Source organism: Patella vulgata, chromosome 5, assembly GCF_932274485.2.
Source record: "Patella vulgata chromosome 5, xgPatVulg1.2, whole genome shotgun sequence".
Classification (NCBI taxonomy): Eukaryota; Metazoa; Mollusca; class Gastropoda; family Patellidae; genus Patella; species Patella vulgata.
The window spans coordinates 75,696,776-75,710,544 of NC_065883.2; the positions used below are offsets into that span (position 1 = coordinate 75,696,776).

Here is a 13,769-nt window from a genome sequence, read left to right on the forward strand (position 1 = left end):
AGTAAAATGAAATTTTGAACTATAAAAAAAGAAACGAACATGATCTGTGTTTTAATCAGATTGAGGCACAATCAAAGACTTTTCACGGATTTTACGTAGCTCTGGCTTGTTTTGATCATTGCTGATTTATATACTGCCTACAGAGGACGGCAAATATTGACATTGAACCGACTTTAACAATTTCTGGGCTTCAAATGATTCAGATTCCACACCAGTCTGCGCCCAACTGAAATGGATGCCGAGGTTCTCGAAGGTTCTGCCCCCTACCCTGTACTCCACTGCCACATTATGATTAACTTAAAAATGGATTGTGATGTAATAGGACCATACCTGCAATAGCAGCATACGTGATATGGAAGCCTCGATCATTGAGACTAATAGAACCATACCTGCAATAGCAGCATACGTGATATGGAAGCCTCGATCATTGAGACTTCTATCTGAATGGAATGTAACGAGAGCGTAGGGACCAGATGTGGTAACGGGAGCAGGATTGGTCGTTCTACAATATTTTGCTAAAACATCTGAGGTATCCAATTCTCCATCTTGTATCTATAATAGACATTATAATAGTAAGTGCAGGAGGACTGCACCACACATAATTTACACAAAAACAAATATATGGACAAGACATAATACGCAGAAATCACAAACAAACGCACAATTCAAATATAGTAAATGGTTCTGGGGGGATAGCCGTAAAGCTGTGAGCGTCCACTGAACTGTACAGTCCCGGGCCTGTAGTGACACCGACTTTACTCATATTTGAAAACAATCAGGAATATAACCCAAAGAAACCATTGTGTAATGCCAGAATGAGTCAAAATCTCCTATATTTTACAAGAAATATGAATGTAAGCATATTGAAGTAAGATTTAACTATACAAGTAACCACATGGGTGAAATGTATAATAACCAGCGGCTGTCAGGCAGGATACGCCCACATTTTCGAGAGATGGATAGAGAACAAGCTAAAAAGAAAGTGATTTTTCCTACAATCAAGGGACATATAATTCAGGAAATTACAATTCGATATGCGCAAATATCGAAAGGAACCGAGATCTTTGTGCTATAAACTTACATTTCAAGTTTCAACAAAATCGGATAAAAATTGTGAGCTCTATAGCATCCACAACCTTGATATACCATATTTTTACGCTATTTGAGAACGAAGGGCGGCCATTTTGTCTGTCAGTTTTGGGCCGATTTTCACGAAATTCGAACTCAGCCGTCCTTAGGGTGTAACGGTGATATAATAATACGTTTTTTTTTTAATCGGATAAAAATCATGACCTCTATAGTGTCCACAAGCTAAAAACGCGATTTTTCGTACAATCAGGGGCCATAATTCAGGAAGTTACCGTCTGATATGCGCGAATATCGAAAGGATCCGAGATCTTTGGGTTATAAACGTACATTTCAAGTTTCAACAAAATCGGATACAAATTGTGACCTCTATTGGGTCCAAACCTTAGGGTGTAACGGTGATATAATAATACGGTTTTTTAAATCGGACAAAAATTATGACCTCTATAGGGTCCGCAAGCTAAAAACGCGATTTTTCGTACAATCAGGGGGCATAATTCAGGAAGTTACGGTCCGATATGCGCGAATATCGAAATGAACCGAGATCTTTGGGTTATAGTTTCAACACAATCGGATAAAAATTGTGACCTCTATAGGGTCCACAAGCTAAAAACGTGATTTTTCGTACAAACAGGGGCCATAATCCGTGAAGTTTCGATCCAATATATGCCAATATCGAAAGCAGCCGAGATCTTTTGGAGATAAACCTATATTTCAAGTTTCGTCAAAATCGGATAAGAATTGTGACCTGTGGAATGTGCACAAACAAATTGTGGACGTCCGGACAGACAGGGGCGACGACACTATATGCCAAAATGAAAATAAGGGAATTGAGGTATATTGAATGCAGTAGGGCAAATGTTCCACCCATCACAAAACAGAGCAACAAACAAACAAATACTGAAAACGAAGAAGCATATGAGAAAGTGCAGACCGTCTTGAAGATAGTCGTCTGCTTTTATTCACGGGATATTAACACAACTGAACAGGCAGTGTGAAGTTGAATCACAAGGGCCATAACTCTAAAACACAATTTCAAAAATGGGTCCTGATTTCACTAAACTGAATAATAAGCATAAATTTCAAGGAGATTAGATGGCACTTTGGGACTAACACATGGTTCAATTTTATTTCAATAATTTGCTTGCGCTGAGTGGTCTTTAGCAGTGGGAGGAAACCGGAGGACCTGGAGAAAACCCACGAGGTTGAACAGACCTACCTGTAAATAATCGTAACTATAGTTTTGATGATGTTCTAGGGCTAAAGCTGCAAACGTGAAGATTATCTTCTTCCCCGGTGAAACCAGAACCGTCCATACACAATCACGATTATGCGGATAGTTACCAGGGTAACCAGGACTGTTGATTTCGCCATGGTCACTGCCGGAGAGGCGGCCACCACATACTATAAACAGTAATATATACTATTCAAAAAAAGTAGGGGATATTTGATTTTGGGGGCATAATACTAAAATATGCAAATGACTACGAAAAAAGTCACTATAGAACCTAACAGAAGAAACATTTCCAGTTACATGTGACGCCCAAACGCACCAATAGCTACCGCATGGAATGCAGGTGATGCTTGGGATCATCATGGGGGTCCAACCCAAGATTTGCACGACTCTGACTTTGAATGTTACAGTCATTGTGGCATTGAATTCCAGGGTGGAAACATCAGTTTAATTGTTTTAGTGACCAGAAAACAAATTTTGATATGCGTCGGCTTACCCAAAATGAAAGGTTACGTGCCCTTGGCATGCTACAGATCGGCACAACACAGGCGGTTGTGGCGCGGACGATGAATGTTTCTCAGTCTGTCATAAGCAGGCTATGGTCCAGATACCGTGATACACAATCTGTACAGGACAGACCACGCTCAGGTCGACCAAGGGCGACAACTCAAGCCCAGGATCGATTTATCCGTACCTTGGCCTTGAGAAATCGTGTCATCACAGCAAATCAGATCAGCGCTCGTCTTCAAACAGACACTGGTGTGAGAGTGAGTGGCCAGACGATTCGGAATCGACTGCATAGGGGTCACCTTCGCGCCCGACGTCCTCGCGTGATCCCTTGTTTGAGAGATCATCACATTCAGGCAAGACGTCGTTGGTGTAGGGATCGTCAACACTGGGATAATCGACGCTGGAGCAATGTGATGTTTTCAGATGAGTCAAGGTTCACTGTTGATTTTTTGGACAGACGTAGGAGGGTGTGGCGTCGTCGAAACGAGCGCTTCCAAGACGTTAACGTCATCAGACATGATCGATTTGGGGGTGGTTCTGTTATGTTGTGGGGAGGCATCACTGTTGCTGGAAGAACGGCTTTACATGTTGTTGCAGGGCGTGTTACAGGCCAGTACTACCGGGACAACATCTTGGCAGTCCATGTTGTGCCGTTCGCAAGACGTCATGGCCGCCGTTTCATCTTCCAGGATGACAACGCAAGATATCACAGGGCCAGGATCGTTACAGGTTACCTCCAACAACAGAACATCACCACATTACCTTGGCCAGCACTGAGTCCCGACCTCTCCCCCATCGAGCATGTCTGGGACATGCTTGGACAGAGGTTACGTCAACGTCAACAACGTCCTGCCAATGTCCAAGAACTTGCTGCTGCGTTGCAACAGGAATGGGACAATCTGGACCAAAATGACCTTAAACGTCTCATTAGGAGTATGCCACGTCGGATCAATGCTTGTTTGGCAAACAGAGGAGGATTTACCCGTAACTGACTTGGTTGTGATGCTGTGGTAACTTTGCTGTTTGACCCCGGGTATCATTTTACCCTTATAATGGTCAGTCTGTGCCTTACTTAGTCTAACGATCATTTGGAATAAATCGATGAATGTGAACTTCATTTCATTTTGTCATTTGTTTCTTCGTCAGTTTCATTAGGTGACTTTAATAACACTTAAAAATCAAATATCCCCTACTTTTTTTGAATATATATATATCAACCGTTAAGTGACTATTATGGCCATTTGCATTTTTTGGGGGGGACAATATCTCAATTTTCATGGTTTAAATGAAGTCAAAATGAAGGCGAATTCATCATTTAACATTAAAAAAAAATAATAACAGAACGTAATCTCCAAACAACAATTCAATCGATGCCCACAAATTCAACCGATTTTATCCAACATCCATAGATGGTGCTGGCTTTATATCGTCCACAAAGTGGTTCGATTGTTGGCAATATTTCAGTTCATCACATCATCGTAGATAATGGAGGGAATTGAATCAGTTTAAGACCAGTATTCCTTTTACAGATTCAACTCTTACAACATTGTAGTTTGCAGGGGATTAAAAAAAACATGTTCGTCCTGTCTTCCCTCTGCCCCCGCCCGCCCTGTGAGAACGTTACAGAGATAGGGAGACAAATCCTGCATCGATTTTGAAGACACACATCTAATCGATCACCGAATAAGAATAACGTTTACAAAAAAAATACAGGTAAGCAAATAAAAATTGTAGCATTTTGCTGACACACTGAGCGCTTATTTTCCACCCTGGATACTTATGCGGTTGAAAGTGGACAACAAGAACAAAATATACAAATCTTTTACTCACTGGGATCGCCAGACGTCCAGCTAACGGTGAAGCCGTTTCCAGCCACGGAGGCATCAGAATAAAACCAGAGATAGAGTTGATTATGTGTACTGTTTAAAGAACCACCATTGGGCAGAGCTGTACCACAATATTTACCAATCATATGAGTTGAAGCGGAACCACCATCATGTATCTGCAGGTAGTCATGGCTACAGCTCTGATGAGGTTCAAGGTCAAAGTGAGTAAAGGTCAATGTCAGCACCTGATTTAAAAAAGAGACAAAGTTAAATTTGAGAGAAATGCTGGACTGTAATAATGATTTATAATCTTAGTATTCTCGAAAATTTCCAGTTTGATCAAATTAACAATGCATACCCTGCACTGTACACGAGCTCACATTCAATCTTCTCTTGTACAGTCTAATTGGGTAATTAACGGTTCAGTTACTTGATAATAATATTTACCTTTCCAGCTGTAATCTCTATAACCCAGGCGCAAGAAACAGCATGAGGATAATTTGCACCTGTTGTTCGTGGATAGCTCAATGATCCAGTCTCTCCACGTAATGTTCCACCACAACCTGTAAATATCAACACATAAAAATCATGACAGGTATCATACACCAGGCAGAACACGCTTCATCGTTCAGATCCTGTCTATCAATATCATTTGGTTTTCTTCGCCAACTATTACAGGTGGTCACGCTTTGTGCTATGAGGGAATTGTGCGGCCTATCTCTCAATCGGTGATGCCTCTAAAGCGCATGCTATTATAAGACTTCATCAAAGCGCGTTCGTTATACCTCTCAGTCAACTGATTCTCCATAAAGCAGCTTTACTCTGCCACGCAGCTTCTCGGTCACCCAACCCTATTAAGCGCATTCATTACATCACTCTGGCACGCAGCTCCTCGGTCACCTAACCCTATTAAGCGCATCCATTACACCACTCTGCAACGCATCTCCATGTTCACCTAACCCTATTAAGCATATGTATTATACACTCTGCCATGCAGCTCCTTGTTCACCTAACCCTATTAAGCGCATGCATTACACCACGTGGTCACATATCCCTATTAAGCACATGCATTCTACCACTCTGCCACCTATCCCTTAAAATTTATTTGTCAAACCATAGGCGTAGGAGCCGGGGGGGGGGGGGGGCATTTGCCCCCCATTAAAAATTTATTTTCGGGCAATGAAAAATTCGACGACCTTTTTTTTTCTATTAACATTTAGAGAAAAAATATAACTAACTTATTTCTATGAGATCCACACTGCCCGAAAAGTATTTTCTCGTCTTTTTCTTGTCCACTGCATGCCCGAAAATGTACCCGAAGCTCTCTTATGATATGTATGCCCGAAAAAACGGTATTGATTTCGGGCAATTTTCTCTTATGCCCCCTGAATTACTTTGAGCTCCTACGCCTATGGTCATACCACTCTGCCATACCGATTCTCTAAGTGTGTCTGGTATAATCTGAGATATTAAGGGAACTTACTCTGCTGTGTTTGTTGACAGGTAGGTCCAGTATAATCTGATGAACACTGGCAGCTGAAACTACCGAGACTGTTGACACATGTTCCACCATTCTGACATGGATTACTTAAACATTCATTCACGTCGGATTCACAGTTTCGTCCAGTATATCCAGTATTACATATACAGATATACGCAGTGCCAGATAACTATATAATACAGAGAGAAGAATCATGGAATTAAACAGTGCCAGATAACTATATAATACAGAGAGAAGAGAAATGAAATTAAAATAGGTTTAACATCCTACTTCCTGCATCAACCAGTCGGATGTATACGGGCATACAACTATATAATACAGAGAGAAGAGAACTGGAATAAAACAGGGTTTATCGCCCTACCTTCATACACCAATTGATCTGATATAGACAGACATACAACTAGATAATACAGAACTGCACCATATGGTCATACAAATGTTTAATACAGAGAAGAAAAATTAAATCTAAACTAATATTTGTGACTGTCGTTTGTCTGTCTGTTCGGGGTTGGCGGCTACACTAAATGCCCCGAGTCTGAAATTTGGGGTATAGGGGTAGCTCGGACCGGGGAGTAACATAGGCCAGGTGGCGTTAGTCTACTACTTCCGGTTTCGGGGTTATGACCCACGAGCGAAGCCGGGCATTCTTCTAGTATAATATAAAGGGGTATACACGTTTTACTTAGCAATGGGCATTTACTATGCAAAGTGGGTTTTGAGGGAATGTTTCATGGACAGCATCATTTCCATCCATGGTTCTTGTTCGTGCAGGCCAACGAGTATATTGGACCTCTGTATTTTGTCCCACCTGAACGACTAGAAGCAGTGACAGACAACTACATGATAGAGAACAAAAATGGAAAAGAAATTAAATGGGGTCCAGTTTCCTACTTTTATGCACCAAATGGGCTAATTTTGATAGGATACTTTCCTTGTCAACCGTGAAGGATGGGACACTTTCCTTGTCAATGGTGATGGATGAGTTACTTTCCTTGTCAACGGTGATGGGTGGGACTATTTCCTTGCCAACAGTAAAGGATGAGACACTTTCCTTGTCAACGGTGAAGAATGGGACACTTCCCTTGCCAACAGTGAAGAATGGGACACCTTCCTTGCCAACAGTGAAGGATGGTACCCTTTTCTTGCCAACAGTGAAGGATGGGACTCTTTCCTTGCCAACAGTAAAGGAGACGTACGTTAATTAATGTCGAATTATTATGAAAAGGTAGCATGTCTCTGATCGTGTATTACCAGTTTAATTTTCAAAAAACATTAAAACAGTTTATATTAAAACCAAAGTTGTCTGGATATCAGAGTGAAAACAAACCTGACAGGCTCCGCCATGTTGACATGGATTGGTAGCACATGGTCCAACTGTTGGTGTTTGTCTGATACAGCCTGTATTACCTACGCCATTACCAGCATACCCTGCTGGGCACGTACACGTTCTACCTGATATACCTGTTATATATAAACAATATAGCAATCAATCATAACAGATCAATATCTAGATAAATCAATATCAGACAGATCAATATCTAGACAGAACAATATCAGACAGATCAATATCTAGACAGAACAATATCATATCTAGACAGAATATAACAGATCAATATCTAGATAAATCAATATCTAGATGGAATATAACAGATCAATATCTAGATAAATCAATATCTAGATGGAATATAACAAATCAATATCTAGATGGAATATAACAGATCAATATCTAGATAAATCAATATCTAGATGGAATATAACAAATCAATATCTAGATAAATCAATATCTAGATGGAATATAACAAATCAATATCTAGACAGATCAGTATCTAGACGTGCACACCAACTAGACCCTGTTCCTTGTCAGGCCCACTATCCTACGCCACAGACAAGGGGAAACCTGTCCTACACCACTGACAAGATGAAACTTGAATCGAACCCTGGCGACCCTAGTTTCTGGGATTCTGTTACAGAGATTCGTGTAGTAATTTTTAACAGAATCAGGATTAAAATTATTTTACCTGGTGATTCCCGACACGTGGCTTGACTGTAACATCCACCATTATTTACGTTACAAACTCCAACCCAGGTACATGTAACTCCGTTACCTTGGTAACCTGTAATATACAGAAACTACATAAAAACTTAACTATTATGTTCTTTTAGTCAACTGTATTTGAAACTATGTCTGGTTACGTCATTTAGGAAAGTTAAACTAGGGCTTGCTAATGTTACTCACTTTATTAAGACAGGAACAACCAGCGGGAGAGAGAGAAAAATGGGGTTTAACATCCACTCGACACAAATTATGTAATTACCTGTGGGAGGAAACCAGAGAACCAGGATAAAACCCACGAGGTTGGATATAAGACCCTATTCCTTGTTGCTGTTAAGTGGGGAATCGAAACCACGCCACGGTTTAAACCACCCAGCCACCCGCATCCCTACCCACCCACCCCTAGAATAGACCAGACAAGACTAGAACAACCAGACTGTACAGAATTGAAGGACTAGAACAAACGAGAGTATACTAACATGAAGGACTAGAACAAACCAGACTATACTAACCTGAAAGACTAGAATAAACCAGGCAGTACTAACCTGAAAGACTAGAACAACCAGACTATACTAACCTGAAAGACTAAAACAACCAGACTGTACTAACCTGAAAGACTAGAACAACCAGACTATACTAACCTGACGGGCATGCACCACATCTTCTAGAACCTCGTGTATTAATACATTCGACTCGAGGAGCTTGTGAACAGCCACCATTACCAGTCAAACATTCATTGATATCCTGACACGTAAAACCATTTCCCGTATAACCTGGTAATATATTTTACAGTGTAATTAACAATATCCAGATATTATGGGAGAATTTCGGCCTGTCAGCAGCGGATCTTTAACATACTTTGCTTCAATAGCATACATGTTTTAGTGTTTTGTTTCGTTCATCCAAATGACTAAAATATTATAAATTATATCAGATAAAATTTGTATTGCCTACAAAATCAAAATGCCTACACTAGGCAGCATACAACATACTGTACATGATATACAGTCATGGGGATCCGCAGTGGCTCATTGAGTAAGCTGTTGATTTAAGGTCTTGTTTACGATCCCAGTGTTGGCCAAGAAGCTTCATCGGGGTTTTCTGGCATGGCTCACTCTTGTCAATGTTGCAGGATGGAGGGCCTGACAAGGGATAACACATAGCCTTTCAGTTGAGAAGAAGAATTGTAAAAGAACCCTTGCCGGTTGGAATTCAAAATACGAAAAGGCCGTAGCGTCGCCGCTGTCCGGACAATATTCCCCTCATTACCCATTGTATGGCGTATGTCCGTCTTCATTAGCCCAGTCAGAGCAGAAAAGAAGGATGTTAAACCTCATTTCATTTATACAATCATAACCTCACCTGAACACTGATCCTTATTGAGTGCATGTACAATACAGGTAATATGAGTGGTAGACAGATTCCTGTGTTCAGGTGATAATAATTTATAAGAACTTACCTGTAGGACATACACCACAACGGAAACTACCAGGTATATTTATACATGGTACTGGGGGATTTCGTGAACATGATGCTGCTTGAGCTGAACATTCATCAATATCAACAGTACAAGCAGGAGATGACGTACTCTTCGTCCAACCATCGTCACATATACATTTATATTTAGTCTGAAAGACAGATCAACAAGGTTTAACATCCAGTCCAATCTGGATAAAACACAGATCCTATTTCGTTTCGTTTTTATAGTTCAAAATTTCGTTTTACTTGTCTTAACTACACTTGGATCTGGAAGAGTTGTTATTTAACTCGTGTTCTGAATGGTGTCAGGGATAAGCCAATGAAACGGTCTGTCACGGCGAGCTTTATGCGTGTTTTGCACGGAACTGTGGGTAATCCACTCGTAACATCAATGCTGATTGGTTAATCAAATGTCTGACATCATAGGGTCATAAGTCGGTCTTTTTAACCCTGACGAAATATTGATTTGTATTTGAATCAGATTGCATCCGGTCTCAACACAACTAGAACATATCGAGATTAAAGACAGATCAAGAGAGAGAGAGAGAGAGAGAGAGAGAGAGAGGGGGGGTAACATCCACTCAACATAAACTAGGTCGTTTCTGAGACTAACATGTGGTCATGTGTTTAGCGCTGTATCATAAGTTTTGTCATAGAGTCAACTGGCGTGGTTTCGATTCCCCGGTTGTATGTGACAATGAGTAGGGTCGCCTATCCAACCTCGTGGGTTTTCTCCTGGTCCTCCGGTGTTCCCCCCCCTCACTGCTAAAGACCCGTACGCGCAAGCGAATTATTGAAATAAAATTGAACCATATGTTGGACCTGAAATGACCTAGTTTGTGTCGACTGGACGTTAAACCCCATTTCTCTCTATGACCGCAGGTTTATCTTGTAGATTTTGTTTTGCGTGTAGCGTGGTCCGCCTGTATCTTTCTATAATGTATCTTTAAAGAAAAATGTTGAACTTACTAGAATTTATCGCAGGTCAATTCCACTTGATAATTTTATTTTAAAATCAAGGCACAAACCTGATTGGACAGGACTCTTGCAACATTTACACAAGTTCCATGTCCACATAGTTCTGACTGTGAGGCTCCCGTACAATCATCGTGAGACTCCGTACAGCGTATTCCATGCCAGTTAGCAGCACATTGACAACTAAAAAATAATAACATCAAATATCTCTACAATATTTTACTTTGAAGTTACTGTTTGATGCATTTCTGGAAAAACATCTATTTTTTTTTAGCTTAAATATTATACTAAATAGTTTAGTTACAGGTGTCGTGTGTGTGAGTAAATAAAATAAAACCAAGTACGAACAATCCAAACCATTAGACAAAATACGAAGTCCTAAAAAAACGGTATAGGCAAAATAGTGTAATAAGACAAAATAGTGTAATCAGCATATGGACTGTTCACCGTGTACAAAATACACGACAAACAGTGGTAACAGGTGTCCGGAAGAGTAAGCTTACCCTGCCTGGCGCCACACCCGCCATAGTTGCATCCAAACTATTAGGCGAAATCTCGGTAAAATAGTGTCTTATATAGTTTTAATTATCAGTTGAAAATATGCTAGACAATTATTTTACTTTGGAGTACTGTTCGTTGCATTTCTGGACTAACATATGATTTAATTCTATTTCAATAATTCGATTGCATATAGGGGGTTTTCAGCAGTGGGAGGAAACCTGGGGACCTGAAGAAAACCCACGAGGTTGGACAGATGACAGTTCTCCTTGTCCCGTGCAAACAGGGAATCGAAACAAGACCGATTGACTCCCATGACGGACCTGACGATCTGATGCACAAAAATCCCCACCACCCCCGTTTAAGAAGGAGCTCTTTCTGCAGATAGGGCAATCCAAGTACAAAAAGATTAAATTTCTCCTCATCGTTGTCAGTAGTTACCATGGTTTCTACTGTTTATTATAATCAAACCTACCTGAAACTTCCAGGGGTATTTGTACAAGTTGCACCGTTCTGACATCCCATATCTGTTCCCGCATATATAGAACACTCGTTAACATCTGTTTCACAGTTATTACCCTAAAATATAAAACACATTTGTTTCACACCTATTACCCTAAAATATAAAACACTAATTAACATCTGTTTCACAGTTATTACCCTAAAATATAAAACACCCTAAAATATAGAACACCCATTAACATTTGTTTCACACCTATTACCCTAAAATATAAAACACTAATTAACATCTGTTTCACACCTATTACCCTAAAATATAGAACACCCTAAAATATAGAACACTAATTAACATCTGTTTCACATGTATTACTCTAAAATATAGAACACTAATTAACATCTGTTTCACACCTATTACCCTAAAATATAGAACACCCTAAAATATAGAACACTAATTAACATCTGTTTCACATGTATTACTCTAAAATATAGAACACTCATTAACATCTGTTTCACACATCAGTTTCACACGTATTACCCTAAAATATAGAACACCCATTAAAATCTGTTACACTATCTATTAATTTCAAACAACCATTTTCTTTATCTCTTTAACAGAAATTAGGTCCCAATCGCTACTCATCTTGTTGTTCTTCTTGGGGGGTACAGGGGGGGGGGGGCGAATTTTTTTAGCACGTCATTGAGTCAACTGGCGTGGTTCCGAATCCCCGGTTGTATGTCACAAGGAGTAGGGGCGCCTGTCCAACCTCGTGGGTTTTCTCCGGATCCCTACGGGCAAAGAAATTTTTGAAATAAAATTGAACCATGTGTTAGTCCCGAAATGACCTAGTTTGTGTCGCGTGGACGTTAAACCTCATTTCTCTCTCCCCCCCCCCCCCCTCTCTCTCTCTCTTTTTGATATGACGTTACATTTCCAAAATGGCTGCGATGAGTGAATTCTTTCCGACCTCAAATTGTGCTTTATTTACATAATGAAAGGTTTTTTTTGTCATCTTCTGTCAAGTTATCATTAAAATATTTGGTAAATAACAAAAAAAGAAGATTACCTGCCAAGCGTTGGGACATTTACAAATAAAACCATTAAACAGATCCAGGCATGTACCGCCATTACGACACGGGTTACTATTACATTCATTATTGGTTAATAACTGAAATATAAAAATATAGATTTTATAATCAACAGCTTTATGTTTCAGAGAGAGAGAGAGATGGGAATTTACCATCCACTCGACGCAAACTAGATCCTTTTGGAAATAACACATGGTTCAATTTTACATCAATATTTCGCTTGCAGGTTTCAGCAGTGAGAGGAAACCGCGGGACTCGGAGAAAACCCGCAAGGCTGGACAGACGACCCTACTATGTGTCATGTTCAAGCGGGGAATAGAAACCACGCCACTTGACTCAATCACAAGAAATTAAGGAAAAGTCAACATGAAATATTGGTTATAAAAGGGTGTAAAATTCTCTTACCTCGGTTAAGTGGTCAACGGTAGTTTTTAAAGTGTTAACCTGGAAAAATAACATACAAAAAGTGCAAGATATAGAACCTTGCCAATATGGTCGACTTTAATATATAAAACCATGTCAATATGGTCGATTTTAATATACAACCATGCCAATATGGCCGTCGTTAATATACAACCATGCCAGTATGGCCGACGTTAATATGTATAACCATGTCAATATGGCCGACTTTATTATATACTGCCATGTCAATATGGCCGACTTTAATATCATGTCAATATGGCCGACTTTAATATACTACCATGTCAATATGGCCGACTCTAATATAAACAATCATTGTCAATATGGCCGATTTTAAAAGACTAGTATGTCAATATATCATTTAAAAATGGCCGTCAGTAAATATATATAAAATCTCTAACATTCACAAAGTGTTAACAACATCTCTTTGATATGGTAAAATAAAATCGTGCAGTTTATAGGATTATTTAAAGCTGTGTTGATTTGTGGGCTGACAATCTAAAGACAAGGCGTATTTATAAATAGTTTAGTTTTGATTTTCAGTGGAAAATTTGCTAGACAAATTAATTATTTTTCTGAAAGTAAGTGGATCATGTAGTCAAGAAATGTATGTTATAATCTAGAATGCAGGCACGAATCCAG

General features: G+C 39.7%; 1 protein-coding gene across 1 annotated transcript; it reads right to left on the reverse strand.

Moving 5' to 3' along the window:
- Nucleotides 1–9,655: 9,655 nt before the first annotated feature.
- On the reverse strand, nucleotides 9,656–13,319 carry LOC126821327 (cubilin). Its single transcript, XM_056101075.1, has 5 exons — nucleotides 13,113–13,319; nucleotides 12,686–12,787; nucleotides 11,638–11,741; nucleotides 10,718–10,847; nucleotides 9,656–9,838 (listed from the first exon to the last, which is right to left on the reverse strand). The coding sequence occupies exons 1-5, from the start codon at nucleotides 13,164–13,166 to the stop codon at nucleotides 9,656–9,658; spliced, it is 573 nt and encodes a 190-aa protein (XP_055957050.1). The 5' UTR covers nucleotides 13,167–13,319.
- Nucleotides 13,320–13,769: the final 450 nt, after the last annotated feature.